The sequence below is a fragment of the Hypanus sabinus genome, chromosome 6 (genome assembly GCF_030144855.1).
Source record: "Hypanus sabinus isolate sHypSab1 chromosome 6, sHypSab1.hap1, whole genome shotgun sequence".
In the NCBI taxonomy this organism is placed as follows: domain Eukaryota; kingdom Metazoa; phylum Chordata; class Chondrichthyes; order Myliobatiformes; family Dasyatidae; genus Hypanus; species Hypanus sabinus.
In genome coordinates, this window is record NC_082711.1 from 128,929,704 (window position 1) to 128,944,752 (window position 15,049).

A 15,049-nucleotide genomic window follows, 5' to 3' on the forward strand; every position below is an offset into this window, starting at 1 on the left:
GCATCGCGGGAGAACGAGAACGTGGAAGATCGGAAGCAGTGGGCTGGCTGTGAGCCCTGAGAACCGAGTTCTTTGGGCACAGGGCTCGGAAAAAGCGACACAACACCATAAAAAAGACTTTCAACACCATAAATCAGCAAGTTGTTTTGTTATGCCTCCACTCTAACTGTGAAATGGGGACACCTCTTTTTTTCCTTATTAGGGGCAGAAAGAGCCTGTGGTATGTAAAGTACTCGGTGAACAAGTAGCCTTTGGGGTACTGCAAGTCTGTGTCTTTACTGAAGTTTTACAGCATGTTCGAGTGCTACATGAGCGAGTACAGATGCTTTTTTTTGCTGGTGGGGGAGGTGGGGTTTGTTGCTTTGCTGCTTGTGCGTGGGTAGGGGTAGCTGGGGGGTGCTTTGGGGTTTAACTGTCATTCATTCTTTGGGGCATCATTTGTTTTCATTGATGTTTGCGAAGAAAAAGAATTTCAGGATGTATATTATATACATTTCCCTGATAGAGGTGTATAAGATAATGAGAGACCTTGATCATGTGGATAGTCAGAGACTTTTTCCCAGGGCTGAAATGGCTAGCACGAGAGGGCACAGTTTTAAGGTGCTTGGAAGTAGGTACAGAGGAGATGTCAGGGGTAAGTTTTTTTTTTAGTGTGTGGAATGAGCTGTCAGCAACGGTGGTGGAGGCGGATATAATAGGGTCTTTTAAGAGACTCCTGGGGAGGTAACAGAGTGCTATGGGTAACCCTAGGTAATTTCTAAGGTAAGGGCACGTTTGGCACAGCTTTGTGGGCCACGGGGCCTGTACTGTGCCATAGGTTTTCTATGTTTCTATTAAATATATCTATTGAAATGACTTCAGATAGTAAGCATATGAAATGAAATGATTCTGAGGAAGTTGTTTCATTAAAGGAGTTGAGCATCCTCACAACAGGAGATTTATCAAGTTTTCAAACTGAGCATCAGTGCTCAGTAAGTCAGCTATCTCTGCTGTGTCCATGCCTCTCCTCAGAAGACAATCATTCTTTGGACACCTTCTGTTGAAATATTAATGTCTGCATAAGAGATCCCCTTAATTCTCGACCCCCTGGGATTTATTAAAGAGAATGTGGAATGACAAAAGCTGCTGGCAGCTGCTTGCCTTAATTTTGTTTTGTTTATTAACAATTTTGTGAGCTAGACCTGTGAAATGTCAGAACTCACACCAAGTATTCTGGAGAACTCACCCTCCAGGGGAAGTACTGGTCATCTTTGTTCCCAATGCCAAGGCAACCTCGCTGGTTTTTGCCCCAAACAAAGAGCTCACCACGATCTGGAACACAAGGACCATTAAGCAAACAATGTAATCCACTGTTCTCCCAAATACAGAGCTTCAACTATTGGTTGAATAAAGAGAACATATAGGAGAGACAGGTGACGTTTGAACAATGGCAGCATATAGTGACATCACAGGATGTCAAAGGTTGATCTGCAGCCAAACATTGCAGAGAACACAGACGTTGGTGGTGTTGTGGACAGTGAAGAAAATGGTACAAGGCGACAGCAGGATATATAGAGCAGCTAGAAAATTGGACAGAGCAGAACTGAATTCCGTTGAACATTGTGAGCGTGATGGAGCCAGAATGTGTGGATACCTTTGGATTCTGTTGGCTGTTAACACAAAGGATACATTTCACTCTATGTTAAAATGTACAGATACTGTAAAAGAAAATCTGAATCTGACGTGATGCATTTTGGGAAATCCAGTGGGGTGGGACATCCGTATATGGGATGGGGTAGAGGACTAAGTAATGTTGATGGACAGAGAGACCAGGGAGTTCAAGTCTTTAGTCTTGAATAGTTTAATAGAAGGTTGGTAGAGTTAGGCTGAAGGATGAGTTAAAGGAAATGAAATACAGACCAAGAGACGGGAGCTTGGAGCATGATAAAATGGCAACACCTCAAACTATACGATGTACTCACTAGTGATGGCAGCAAAATGGTGGAGCCCACAGGCAATACGATCAACTCGCACTTGGGGTGTGAACTCCGAGCAGCCAAACAGAGTCGGTGGGATCATCTCTGGTATTCTGGACTCAGAGAGATTACGTCCTTTCCCCAGGATCCCATACCCCCACACAAACACATTGCCATCACCTGCAAATACCAAAGCGAAGATGTGTTCAGAAAATCCAAGTACTGTTATGAACAATTCCAGATAGAGATATAAAAGGGTCAGCTGATTGACGAATGGACAGCAGGAACATTTGACACACACGAGAGTGGACTCACTCCCACACTTGACACTCCAATGATACCCTAGTCCTTTGAGGGAGTGCATTTTTTAGATGAAATGTTAAAGTTTTGCTCAAGGTGGATGTTGTTCTTTTACAAGTTTTGGGGCAATGTAGCATTCTAACTTGGGCAGGCAGGGACCACAAGCGAACTCTGAACCGAATGTGGCCGGTAGTCACAGCTAACATCACTTTCAGATGTGTGAAGCCCTCCCTGATGCACAATCCAATTTTCTGGAATAAAGGATGAAGAGGAAGTGGAAGGTTTAAAGAGTTACAGAAGGTGATAGCTTACAATTGAGGGCGGCAGCATGAGAACCACCACATGCCGCAGACTTTATCCGTCCCAGGCCTTTAAAGGGGAGCTTCTTCGGCACGTTCACCTGAAAGATCACATCAGACATAGTGAAAAGTTTCCAAATGACCACTGCTAGGCTTTGCACAAATCCACCCGTCCAGTTCTGGAACCCTACTCTCCCCATGCATTTTCAGCATCTTCTTTCCCATTGACAACCTGCCTGCAGAAATTGGTTTCATTCCAGAGCTTTTAGGGATTTGGGTTTTCATTGATGGAACCAAAGAAATAATCGACGAGAATTAATTCCCAGTTCGTAGTTACACTGCAAGAGTGCAAAGCCACGGACGGGACAGAGTTACTGATCTCTGCTCATAGAGCAGTACAGGCACTTCAGCACCAAGTACTGAATTGAACTAGTGACATTCTGCCCACACATGGTCCAATCCCTCCATTCCAGGCATATTCACATGCCTGTCTTAAGAGCCTCTATCTCGTTAAAACCTCTATCATACTGGTTTCCAGCACATTCCAGGCACCCACCACAAAGCTTTCCTGCACATCATCTTTGAAATTGCCCCCTTACACTTTGTGCATACCCTCCAGTATTTTTATTTTTACCCTGGAAAAAAGGTTCCAACTTTCTACCTTATAATTTCATAAACTTCTATCAGGTCTACGCTCGGCATTTGACTTTCGTTCAAAGAAAACAAGGCAAGTTTGTCCTACCTCTGCTTATAGCTCATACCTTCTAATCCAGGCATCATGCTAGCAAACCTCTTCTGCACCCTCTCCAAAGTCTCCACATCCTTTCCACAATGGGGAGAGTAGAGTTACACACAATACTCCAAGCTGGGCCTAACCGGAGTTTTAATGGCTATAAGACTTACCAGCCATTTTAATCAATGTCCTTACCAACGAAGGCAGCATACAATAAAATACACCTTCATCATCACGTTATCTACTTGCTTGGCTACTTTCAGAGAGCCATGGACCCCAAGATCCCCCTCTACATCAACATTACTGAAGGTCCTACCATTAATTGTGTTCATTCCCTTTGCATTTGACTTCCCAAAGCACAACAACTGGCACTTGGCTGCATTAAACTCCATCTGCCATTTCTTCCACATCTGTAACGATGTTTGACAATCTTCTTATGGTAGTCATCAAAGCAGGAAGGTATTATTATACAAAAGTTCTAATAAAACTATTTTAACTATCTTAAGATATAAAATAACTTATACCTTCAAAGGAAAAAGCTCAAAACCCAGCCACAGATCAGATCATTTGATCGTGGAATGATTATCGATGGGTGCGTGTAGTCGGAGTGGACCGAAAAACTTCTTTCTGACTTGAACTGTAAAAGCCATGTAATCTCAGCACAGAGCAGCATCAAATCACAGCTGAATGGCAGAGAGGGCTGATGGAAAGCTGAGTGTGAGGCAGAGTTAGGAGGACAACAGTGAGTGTGACCAGGTGGGACACCATGCCAGTGACCCAGAGTTGGTGAGATAATGTTCTCTCCCAGCAGTGAATGAAGATCCCTCCTGAATTATCTGTACTCTGACTATGGACACTAGTGACAGAGGACTCTCCAGTCAGGTGCACAGACAGCATTTCTATGGCTGTGAGCAAGATTCTATATGGAGTGTCGCCTCCCTGATGCCGGGGACATGGAAGTCTCTTGGGAAATTTCCCAGGATTGAAGAATCAAGATCTAGAGGGCATAGGTTTGAATTGAGAAGGAAGATATTTAAGAATATGAGTGGCAGCTTAATGACCCAGAGAGTGGTCCGAAAATGGAATGAACTGCCAGGGGAAGTGGTCGAGTATGGTACATTAACAAAATTGATAAGCTACTTGGCCATGTACATATATGGATAGGAAAGATTTAGAGGCATGTGGACCAAACATGACAAATGGGACTAGTCTAGAGGTTAGGTCAATAAATCGAACTGGAATAGACTGGACCAGTTGAATTGCCGTCTGAAGTGTATTTATCTTAATGCAAGGAGCATTATGGGTAAGGTACAGGAGCTTAGTGTCTCGATCAGTTCACAAAATTATGTCGTTGTGACCATTAGTTAAGATAGTGAGTGGTAACTCAATGTTGCAGGGTTTAGATGTTTCAGATGTGATAGAGAGGGAGGTAAAAGAGGTGGGGTGGGGGAGAGAAGCTGTATTACAGGACTGCGAGAATGCCACAACTGCACTCAAAAAGAACTTAGTGAGGGGCACAGCCACTGAGGCAATATAGGTATAGTTCAGGAATACAAAAAGTGCAGTCACTATGATAGGGTTGTACTAATGACCTCGCAATAGTCAGCGGAAGATAGAGAAGCAGATATGCAGGCAGATCACAGAAAGATGCAAAAACAACAGAGTTGTTCTAGACTTTAACTTCCCTAATATTGACTGAAACTACCTTAGTGAACAGGGCTTAAATGGTACAAAATTTGTTAGGTGCATCCCGGAGGGTTTCTTGAAACAATTCGTGGATTCTCCAATGTAAATAAGGAAGAGGCTGTACTAGACTTTATACTGAGGAGTACATCTGGATAGGTGCACTTTGGGAACAATGAACACAATTCTGGAAGTTATTAAGCATTCCTGTGAGGATGAAAGATGAGGATGGCAAGGTTTGGCAATCTTGAAGGACAAGAGATATTGTAAATTCAGTCAGAGAGGAAAAGGAATTATATGTAGGATTGAGGAAGCTTAAATTGGAGAAGGCCCTTAAGGAATGAAAGGAATTGGGAATAAACAAAAACAAAGAATTGGGAGGGCTAAAAGAGTCCATGTCTGTGTCTGTGACATGTCAGATTAAAGAGAACCTCAAGGAATTTGAAACATTCATTAAAAAGAAGAGGGTAATGAGGGGAATGGGAAGCTCATTCAAAGCCAAAAGAAGGGATCCAGGTCTGGAGCAGAGGAAGTGGGCAAGGTCCTAAACAAATATTTTGCATTGGAATTCTCTAATGAGAAGAACATGGATGATCGTTACATCAGGGATGAATACGTTGACATTCTGGGCACGTTGGTATTAAGAAAGAGGTGATGTCAGGATTCTTAAGAAACACTAAAGTGGATAAGTTCCCAGGTCTGACGGAATCGATGCCAGGTTATTGAGACAGTCAAAGGAGGAGAATGCTGAGGCTTTGATCAAGATCTTTGTATCATCTTTTGCCACAAATAAGATCCCAGAATGTTGTCCATTTGCTTAGAAGTCATGCATTTATAGACCAGTGACCAATTAGAGACCAATTTACACCATTGCTAAGGAAACTACCACAGAAGATTGTTTGGGACATAATTTACCTGCATTTAGAAAAATGTTTACTTATTAGCGACAGTCATCCCGACTGTCTTATTCAATGTCTTCGAATGTCTTATTCAGTTGATTGAGTTTTTAGAGGAAGTGACAATCATGGATGTTTGCAACACAAACTTTAGTAAAGCGTTTAATCAAGTATTCCATAGACTATAAAGCATTGAAACAGAATGAGGCCATTTGATTCATCAAGATTATTCACCATTTGATCATGTCTGATCTAGTTCCCTCTCAACCTCATCTTCTTGCCTTCTCCCCGCAACTTTTCATGCCCTGACTTATTAAGAATCTGCCTTAAATACACTCAATGATTTGGCCTCCACAGCCGTCAGTGACAACAAATTACAAAAATTCACCACCTTCTGGCTAAAGAAATTCCTTCTCATCTCTACTCTAAATGGATGTCCCTCTAGTCTGAGGCTGTGCCATCTGGTCCGAGACTCCCTCACTATAGGAAACATCCTCTCCATCTAGACCTTTAAACATTCTATAGATTTCAATGAGAGCCCTACTTCCCCCATTCTTCTAAATTCCAGTGAGTACAGGCCCAGAACAATCAAACACTTCTCATATGACAAGCCTTTCAATCTTGGAATCATTTTCGTGAACCTCTTTTGAACCCCCTCCAATGTCAGCACATCCACAACTGCTCTCAGTACTCCAAGTGAGGCCTCACCAGTTTTTATATTCTAGTCCTCTTCAAGTGAATGCTAACATCACATTTGCCTTCCTCACCACTGACTCAACCTGCACGAGGGCTCCCTTTGCTTCTCAGTTTTTTGAATTTTCTCCCCACTTAGAAAATAGTCTACACTTTTATTCCTTCTTCCAAAGTGCATGACCACACTCTTTCTAACACTGTATTCCATCTGCCACTTCTTTACACATTCTCCTAATCTGTCTAAGTCCTTCTGGAAACTCCTTTCTTCCTCAATGCTACTAGTCCCTCTATCTACCTTTGTACCGTCTGCAAACTTGGCCACAAAGCCATCAATTCCATCACTGACATGCATTTTTATGTTTAAAAAGAAGTGATCCCAACACTGAGCCCTGCGGAACACCACTAGTCATCGGCAGCCAATCAGAAAAGGCCCCTTTGTTCCCATTCTTTGCTTTCTGTCAATTAACCAATGCTCATCCAGTCCCCACTACCACAGGCATGTATCCTTTCTGGGAACATGTCTTCACCACCAGCTTGTACCACACCGTTTCCACATTCATTTTCAAACTTCTCAATTTGGACCCTCTGAGGACCCCTAGTACTCACACTCAAATGACGGCTTTTCCCCGTGCTTCTCCCTCCACGTTCTACATGCCACGCTTTCCGCCATGAGGAAGTACCTGGTGTCCCTATGCCAGTCACTTCCACAACTCTGGGATTCTCTCTCCATCGCCTATAACTAACTGTAAGATACCTTATGCTCCGCCGGATCAATGCTTTCAATTTCCAGTTCTTTGACTTTCTCGTGTCCTGCAAGGATCGGAAGATCGTCCATCTACAGTCCACAGAAACTGCCGTCTCCAACGCTGGCAGGCACAGATGTCTCCAAGCTGCGATCCTTGCTGCTGACTTCAACGGTTCTAACAATCCATTCCCATTCCAATATGTCTATCCATGGCCTCCTCCACTGTCGTGATGAGGCCACATTTAGGTTGGAGGAACAACACCTTATATTCCGTTTGGGTATCTTCCAAACTGATGGCATGAACATCGATTTCTCAAACTTCTGGTAATGCCCCACACCTTCTCCCATCCCTCTTTCCCTCTCTCATCCTATCTCCTTGCCTGCCCATCACCTCTTGCTGGTGCTCCTTCCTCCTTTTCTTTCTTCCATGGCCTTCTGTCTCTTTCACCAATCAACTTCCTCGTTCTTTACTTCACCCCTCCCCCTTCAGGTTTCACCTATCATCTTGTGTCTCTCTCTCCCCCTTCCCCCACTTTTTAAATCTACTCCTCAGCTTTTTTTTCTCCAGTCTTGCTTAAGGGTTTTGGCCCAAAACATCAACTACACTCTTTTCCAGAGATGCTGCCTGGCCTGCTGAGTTCCTCCAGCATTTTGTGTGTGTTGCTTGGATTTCCAGCATCTGCAGATTTTCTCTTGTCTAATGCCAGTATCTTTCCTGTGATACCATGGGATCTTATCTTGCTAAGCAACCTCATGTATGGCACCTTGTCAAAGGCCTTTTGAAAATCCAAGTAGACAACATCAACCGATTCTCCTTTGTCATCTAGCCTGCTTGTTATTTCCTCAAACAATTCCAACAGATTTGTCAGGAAAGCTTTTCCCTTAAGGAAACCATGCTGACTTCAGCCTATTTTATCATGTGCTCCAAGTACTTCAAAACCTCATCCTTAACAATAGACTCCAACATCTCCCTAACCACTGGGATCTGATTAACTGGCCTATAATCTCCTTTCTTCTACATCTCTTCCTTCTTGAAGAATGAAGTGAATTTTAAGAGTCTTCCAAAGCCATGCCAGAATCTAGTGATTCTTGAAAGATCATTACTAATGCCTCCACAATCTCTTCAAAACCCTGGGGTGTAGTCCATCTGGTCCAGCTAACTTACCTACCTTTAGACCTTTCAGCTTCCCAAGCACCTTCTCCCCTTCTCTACAGTAATAGTAACTGCACTCACTTCTGCCTCCTCACATTCTCAAACTTCCACCATACTGCTAGTGTCTTTCACAGTGAAGACTGATGCAAAATATTCATTCAGTTAGTCCACCCTTTCCTTTCCTTGTCCCCCATTACTACTTCTTTAGTGTCATTTTCCAGTGGTCTGATATCTGCTTTCACCTCTCTTTACTCTTTATCTGAAAAAACTTCTGGTATCCTCTTTGATATTATTAGCTAGCTTTCCTTCATATTTCATCTTTTTTTGCTCCTTATGGCTTTTTTAGTTTCCTTCTGTTGGTTTTTAAAAGCTTTCCAACCCTCTAACTCACCACTAATTTTTGATCTATTTTATGTCCTCTCTTCAGCTTTTATGTTGGTTTTGACTTCCCTTGTTAGCCACAGCTGCATCATCCTATCTTTAGAATACTACTTCTTTGGGATGCATCTATCCTGCCCCTTCCAAATTGCTCCCAGAAACTCCAGCCATTGGTGCTCTGCTGTCATCCCTGCTTAGTGTCCCCTTCCAATCAACTCTGGCCAGCTCCTCTCTCAAGCCTGTGTAATTCCCTTTACTTCACAGTCATATTGATACATCTGACTTTACCTTCTCCCTCCCAATTTGCACGGTGAGGCTGGTCAACGCACACCGTGAGTTGGTGAATTGGATACAAAACTGATTTGAGAGCTGTGGTAGAGAGGCGTTATTCCATCACCAGTGTGGTTACACAGGAATCACTGCTGGGAACACAGTTGTTTGTGATATACATGATCTGGATGAGGATGGAGGTTTAACAAGTTTAAAAACAACATGGACATTAGGGATACTGAGGTAGGTTGTATAGAGCCGCAGTATATAGAGCAATCAAAACCTTGGGTGGAGTAATGACAGATGGAGATTAACCTGGACAAGTGTGAGGTGATTCATTTTGGAAGATCAAATGCAAATGGAAAGTGTATAGTAACTGACATGGCCCTTAGGAGTACTGATATCTAGAGGAATCTTAGGGTACAGTCCAAGGCTTCCTGAGAGTGGCAATACAGGTAGATAGGTGGGGAAGAATGTGTTCAGCGTATTTCCCCTCACTGGTTGGGGCACTGAGTATAAAAGTTGGGAAGTTGGGTTGCTGCTACATATAACACATTTGCATTATTGTGCGCAGATCTGGCCATCCCGTTACTGGATGGATGTGGGGGCTTTTGAAAGCATGCAGAAGAGGTTGCCTGCATTAGAGGGTAAGTAGCTATAATGAAGCTCTGATAAATTTGGATTATTTTCTCTGGAGCACGTGGCTGTTAGAGGTATACAAAATTTTGAGAGGCATAGTTTTAAGATGAGGAGGAAAAGATGTGAGATAACGTTATCTTAACAGAGTGCCTGGAATGTGCTGCCAGGGAGTTAGGAGATATGACCATACACAGGCAGAATGGACATGGGGGGGGGGGGGCAAAGGTGAGTTGTTTGCCCTATAGTTCTGTGTTCTACGAACCATGCTCACCTGTGTGGACTCAGTGACCGTAGAAAGCTGCAGATACTCAGAGTTACCCCAACCAAACAGGTCTCCTTCTGCCGATACAGCCAAACAGAAGTCTCCATATGTTGCGATCTGCACAATATTCACTCCAGCAATATCTCCTGTCAGCCTGGTTGGTTTGGACACTGCACCATTGTGACCGAGACCTGAGTAAAGAAAGATCAGGGAATACTGAACTAGCCCACAACTAAAGAGTAAATTCTCATAAACTGAGTCAATGGAATCTTTTGACATGAATACTGTCTGTGGGACTGTTGTACAGAGGGGGTGGAGAAAAAGGAATGAACTTCACTTAGTTCTGAAAATGAAGATGAGGTGTGGGTGGAGCCGACAATCACTAGGTCATGGCAAACACTGGTGGGAGTTGTCTGTGGGGTTCCAAACACTCCTGGTAATACAGGGGATGGCACCCAACAGGAAATTAAAGATGCATATAGTCAGGGTAGGACAGTTACCATGAGTGACTTTTATATATTGACTTATCAAACCTTATCAACAATAATACCATGGAGGAAGACATATTGGAGTGTGTACAGGATGGCGTTTTAGACCAGCATCCTGAACAATGAGCTGGAGAACAGGCTATCTTGGTGCTGTGCAATGGGAAGGAGTTACTTAATAATTTTCTCATGTTGGGTCCAACAGGGAAGAGAGACAACAATATGATGCCTTCATTACATGATGAGTTATTAACTTCAAACTTCCTGCATAATCACTCAAAGAGTTGACCTGCATGTGCATGTAACGAGAGCTGTATAACTCATCTCCTTCTACCTTAGGCCACGAACTTATCAATCACCCCTGCTGTGGACACTTTCTGGAGGTCCAAGGTTCGTATGCTCCACGACCACTGGACTAAGTATGTAAATCTAGGAGGGGACTATGTTGAAAAATAAATGTGCTAGGCTTTCTAAAATTGACTCCTTCTATCCGAGGCCACAAACTTATCAATCACCCCTCGTACATTACGTACCAGTATAAAAATACAAAAAAATGTAACCCAACCATGAGGCTAGCAAATTATGTCCTGAGTAGTATTTGGTAAAAGGAGAAGCCACATCAAGTTGCCAGGAAAAGGAGGAACCAAGGAGCAGGAGCAATTTGGATTTTAGCAAAGGAGGAATCAAGAATTGATTAAGAGAACACAAATCTGGGCATAAAAGACCAGCAAAGCAGACCACAAATGAGAATGTCTGCAGATGCTGGAAATCTGAGCAACACACACAAAATGCTGGAGGAACTCAGCAGTTTGTGTGTGTAGCAACAATGTTTGTACAGGTAACACCAAGCACAGGCAGAACATAGCCACCCGGGTCAGTGCAATCCAGCACTTGTTGTGAAGCTGCTTCTCCATCAAACCTTTGGCCCCTTACCCCTGTATCCCACATCACTGTCTTGGTTTATAGGCGTTTGCAACACCATTATTTGGCTCCAAGTCCTTTGGGTGTGAACATTGATTACATCTCTTGTTAATGTCTTGTTAATCTCTTGTTAATCTCTTGTTACACGCATTTCTCCAATACCATTCTAATGCCCACATCTGGGCAAAAGACTCACCACATAACTTATTTTTTTTAAACCTACCATGCCACAATTTATAAAAGAACAAGGATCCAGACAGATTTTAAAAAAGTGTTCAATTTTTCTTGCCAAGTTTAAAGATTTGAGTAAATAATTAACAATTACACTTGAATCTTTGGTGGTTTGATGCAGAGCTCTGGCATACCTCTCCAATCCTGCCCTTTGGTGCTATCTATGTGGAGTTTGCAAGTTCCCCTGTAACAGCAAGGACCCTCCTCCCCCCAGCTGCTCTGGTTTCCTCCAAAGACACTGGGTTAAAAGTTAACAGGCTGCTGTAAACCGCCAGTTGGCAGAATCAAACGGACAGTTGTTGGGAATGTGGGGCTAAGGGTTTGTAGATAAATTTAGTGGGGGATTCGAATTGCTTTGATGATCTGGTATTGACTCTGCTAGTAAATAGTTTCCTGTTGCAAGATCATATCAGGTTTAATATCACTGGCATGTGTCATTAAGTTTGTTCACCTAGCAGCAGCACTTCAATGCAATACATGATAATATATAAAACATTAATCAAAAGTATATATATATGTATATTAAATAGTTAAATTAAATAGTGCAAAAACACAAATAATAAAAAGTGAGGTACTGTTCATGGGTTCAATGTCCATTCAAAAATCAGATGGCAGAGGGACAGAAGCTGTCCTTGTATCTCTGAGTGTGTGCTTTCAGGCTCCTATACCTCTTTCCTGACAGTAATGATGAGAAGAAGTCATGTTGTGAGTGATAAAGGTCCTTAATAATGGACACTGCCTTATGGAGATATTACAAGCTGTTAAACTGAATCCTGACTGCACCAGGTCAAACTCTGGGCCACACGGAACCCCCACCTGTTTGTCCGTCAACTCCCCATCCACAGGAGTATACCTCGCCTTTGTTTGTTCTGAAGAGACTGTGATCCTGCCCACAAGCAACCTGTAAATCAGACAGTCCATTGATGAATTACAAAGACAAAGTTCGTCGAACAGCACTACATCCAAAGTAACACTATTTGGCTCATAGAATCATGGCTTTCCATTAATCCTATCAGATGAGCTGAACACCTTCGTATTTTTATCTCGCAAACTTGTGTCACAATTTTAGTTTTGTTCTGCTTATCAACTCTGGGCGTTGTAGCCCTGTGACTGAGCCACACAGCCAGGAGGATGAGGAGAGACCCTGCAAGCTTTTACTCCTCTGCTCTGCTCACTGATGTGGTGAAAGCAGATCTCAGTGCCAACTGCAACAAACAGGAAATGAGGTTCCCTGCCCAGAAACCTTCATTCCCCTAAAGCCGTAATTTAACAGCAAAGTTTTAACAAGGTCATGGAGTTGCACAGAACAGAAGCAAGTGTGGTCTATTTATCTGCCAGCATTAGGTTTGCGTCCTCCTGTGCTTTGCCCAAGTCTCCTAGACAGTGGTTGTATCTGACTTCACCTCCTCCTCTGCCAGCATGTCCCAAATATCAACCCCTCTCCAGCTAACAAATGATCCCCTTTAAAACTCCTGCTCTTCACTTTAAACCTACTCCCTCTTGTTTTTGATACCCCTACCATGGGAAAAAGATTATAAATGCCTACGCTGTCAATGCATCTCACAATTTGACATATTTATATCAGGTCAGCCCTCAGACCACCTCACAGGTTACACAAACCCATCTTATTCAATATATCCTTGGAACTAAAGGGCTCTAATTTAGACAACAGCCCGATGAAGTTCCTCTGTGCCCTCTCCAGTGTAATCATATTGTGCACACAATACCCCAGCTGTGGCCCAGTGTTCTGTAAAGCTGCAAAACCGAGCCCAGCCTATAAGGACAGGCACGCTGTATGCCCTCCTCACCCACCCGCACTGACTTTCCCTCCCACTACTACAAGGTTTCTCTGTTTGTCAACATTCCTGATTGCCCTATCAGTTACTGTATATGCCCTTCCCCTATCTGACGACAGAATTAATCACATAGAAAAACACAGAAACATAAAAAACCAACAGCACAATACAGGCCCTTTGGCCCACAAAGTTGTGCCGAACATGTCATTACCTTAGAAATTGCCAGGGTTACCCACAGCCCTCTATTTTTCTAAGCTCCATGTACTTACCCAAAAGCCTCTTAAAAGACCCTATTGTATCCGCCTCCACCACCGTTGCTGGCAGCCATTCCACACACTCACCACTCTCCGAGTAAAAAACTTACCCCTGACATCGCCTCTGTACCTGCTTCCCAGCACCTTAAACCTGTGTCCTCTTGTGGCAACCATTTCAGCCCTGGGAAAAAGCCTCTGACTATCCACATGATCAATGCCTCTCATCATCTTATACACCTCGATCAGGTTACCTCTCATCCTCCATCATTCCAAGGAGGAAAGACCAAGTTCACTCAACCTGTTCTCATAAGGCCTACTCCCCAATCCAGGCAACATCCTTGTAAATTTCCTCTGCACCCTTTCTATGGTTTCCACATCCTTCCTGTAGTGAGGCGACCAGAACTGAGCACAGTACTCCAAGTGGGATCTGACCAGGGTCCTATATAGCTGCAACATTACCACTCTGCTCCTAAATTCAATTCCACTATTGATGAAGGCCAATACACCATACTTTCGCAATAAGCCTTGCATGGGGTACCTTATCAAATGCCTTGCTGAAATCCACATACACTACATGAACTGCTCGTCCTTCATCGATGTGTTTGGTCACATCCTCAATTCATTCAGGCTCATAAGGCATGATCTGCCCTTGACAAAGCCATGCTGACTATTTCTAATCATATTATGCCTCTCCAAATGTTCATAAATCCTGCCTCTCAGGATCTTCTCCATCAACTTACCAACCACTGAGGTAAGACTGACTGGTCTATAATTTCCTGGGCTAGCTCAACTCCCTTTCTTGAATAAAGGAACAATATTCACATCCCTCCAATCCTCCGGAACCTCTCCCGTCCCCATTGATCATTCAAAGATCATTGCCAGAGGCTCAGCAATCTCCTCCCTTGCCTCCCACAGTAGCCTGGGGTACATCTCATCCGGTTCCAGTGACTTATCCAACTTGATGCTTTCCAAAAGCTCCAGCACATCCTCTTTCTTAATATCTACATGCTCAAGCTTTTCAGTCTGCTGCAAGTCATCACTACTACACCAAGATCCTTTTCCATAGTGAATACTGAAGCAAAGTATTCATTAAGTACCTCTGCTATTTCCTCCGGTTCCATACACACTTTCCCACTGTCACACTTGATCGGTCCTATTCTTTCACATCTTATCCTTTTGTTCTTCACATACTTGTAGAATGCCTTGAGGTTTTCCTTAATCCTGCCCGCCAAGGCCTTCTCATGGCCCCTTCTGGCTCTCCTAATTTCCTTCTTAAGATCCTTCCTGTTAGCCTTATAATCTTCTAGATCTCTAATGTTAACTAGCTCTCTGAACCTTTTATAAACTTACACTTGT

The 15,049-nt window shown here is 43.2% G+C and overlaps 1 protein-coding gene across 2 annotated transcripts in view; it reads right to left on the minus strand.

Moving 5' to 3' along the window:
- Nucleotides 1-15,049, minus strand: part of rcc1l (RCC1 like) — a 44,697-nt gene that overhangs the window by 1,593 nt on the left and 28,055 nt on the right. For both annotated transcript variants that reach the window (XM_059972930.1, XM_059972928.1), the window contains 5 exons: nt 12,460-12,544; nt 10,016-10,197; nt 2,568-2,655; nt 1,962-2,135; nt 1,226-1,311 (listed from right to left, as the gene is read on the minus strand). In XM_059972930.1, the coding sequence (XP_059828913.1) occupies nt 1,226-1,311; nt 1,962-2,135; nt 2,568-2,655; nt 10,016-10,197; nt 12,460-12,544 (615 nt within the window). The remainder of the gene's footprint in view (nt 1-1,225; nt 1,312-1,961; nt 2,136-2,567; nt 2,656-10,015; nt 10,198-12,459; nt 12,545-15,049) is intronic.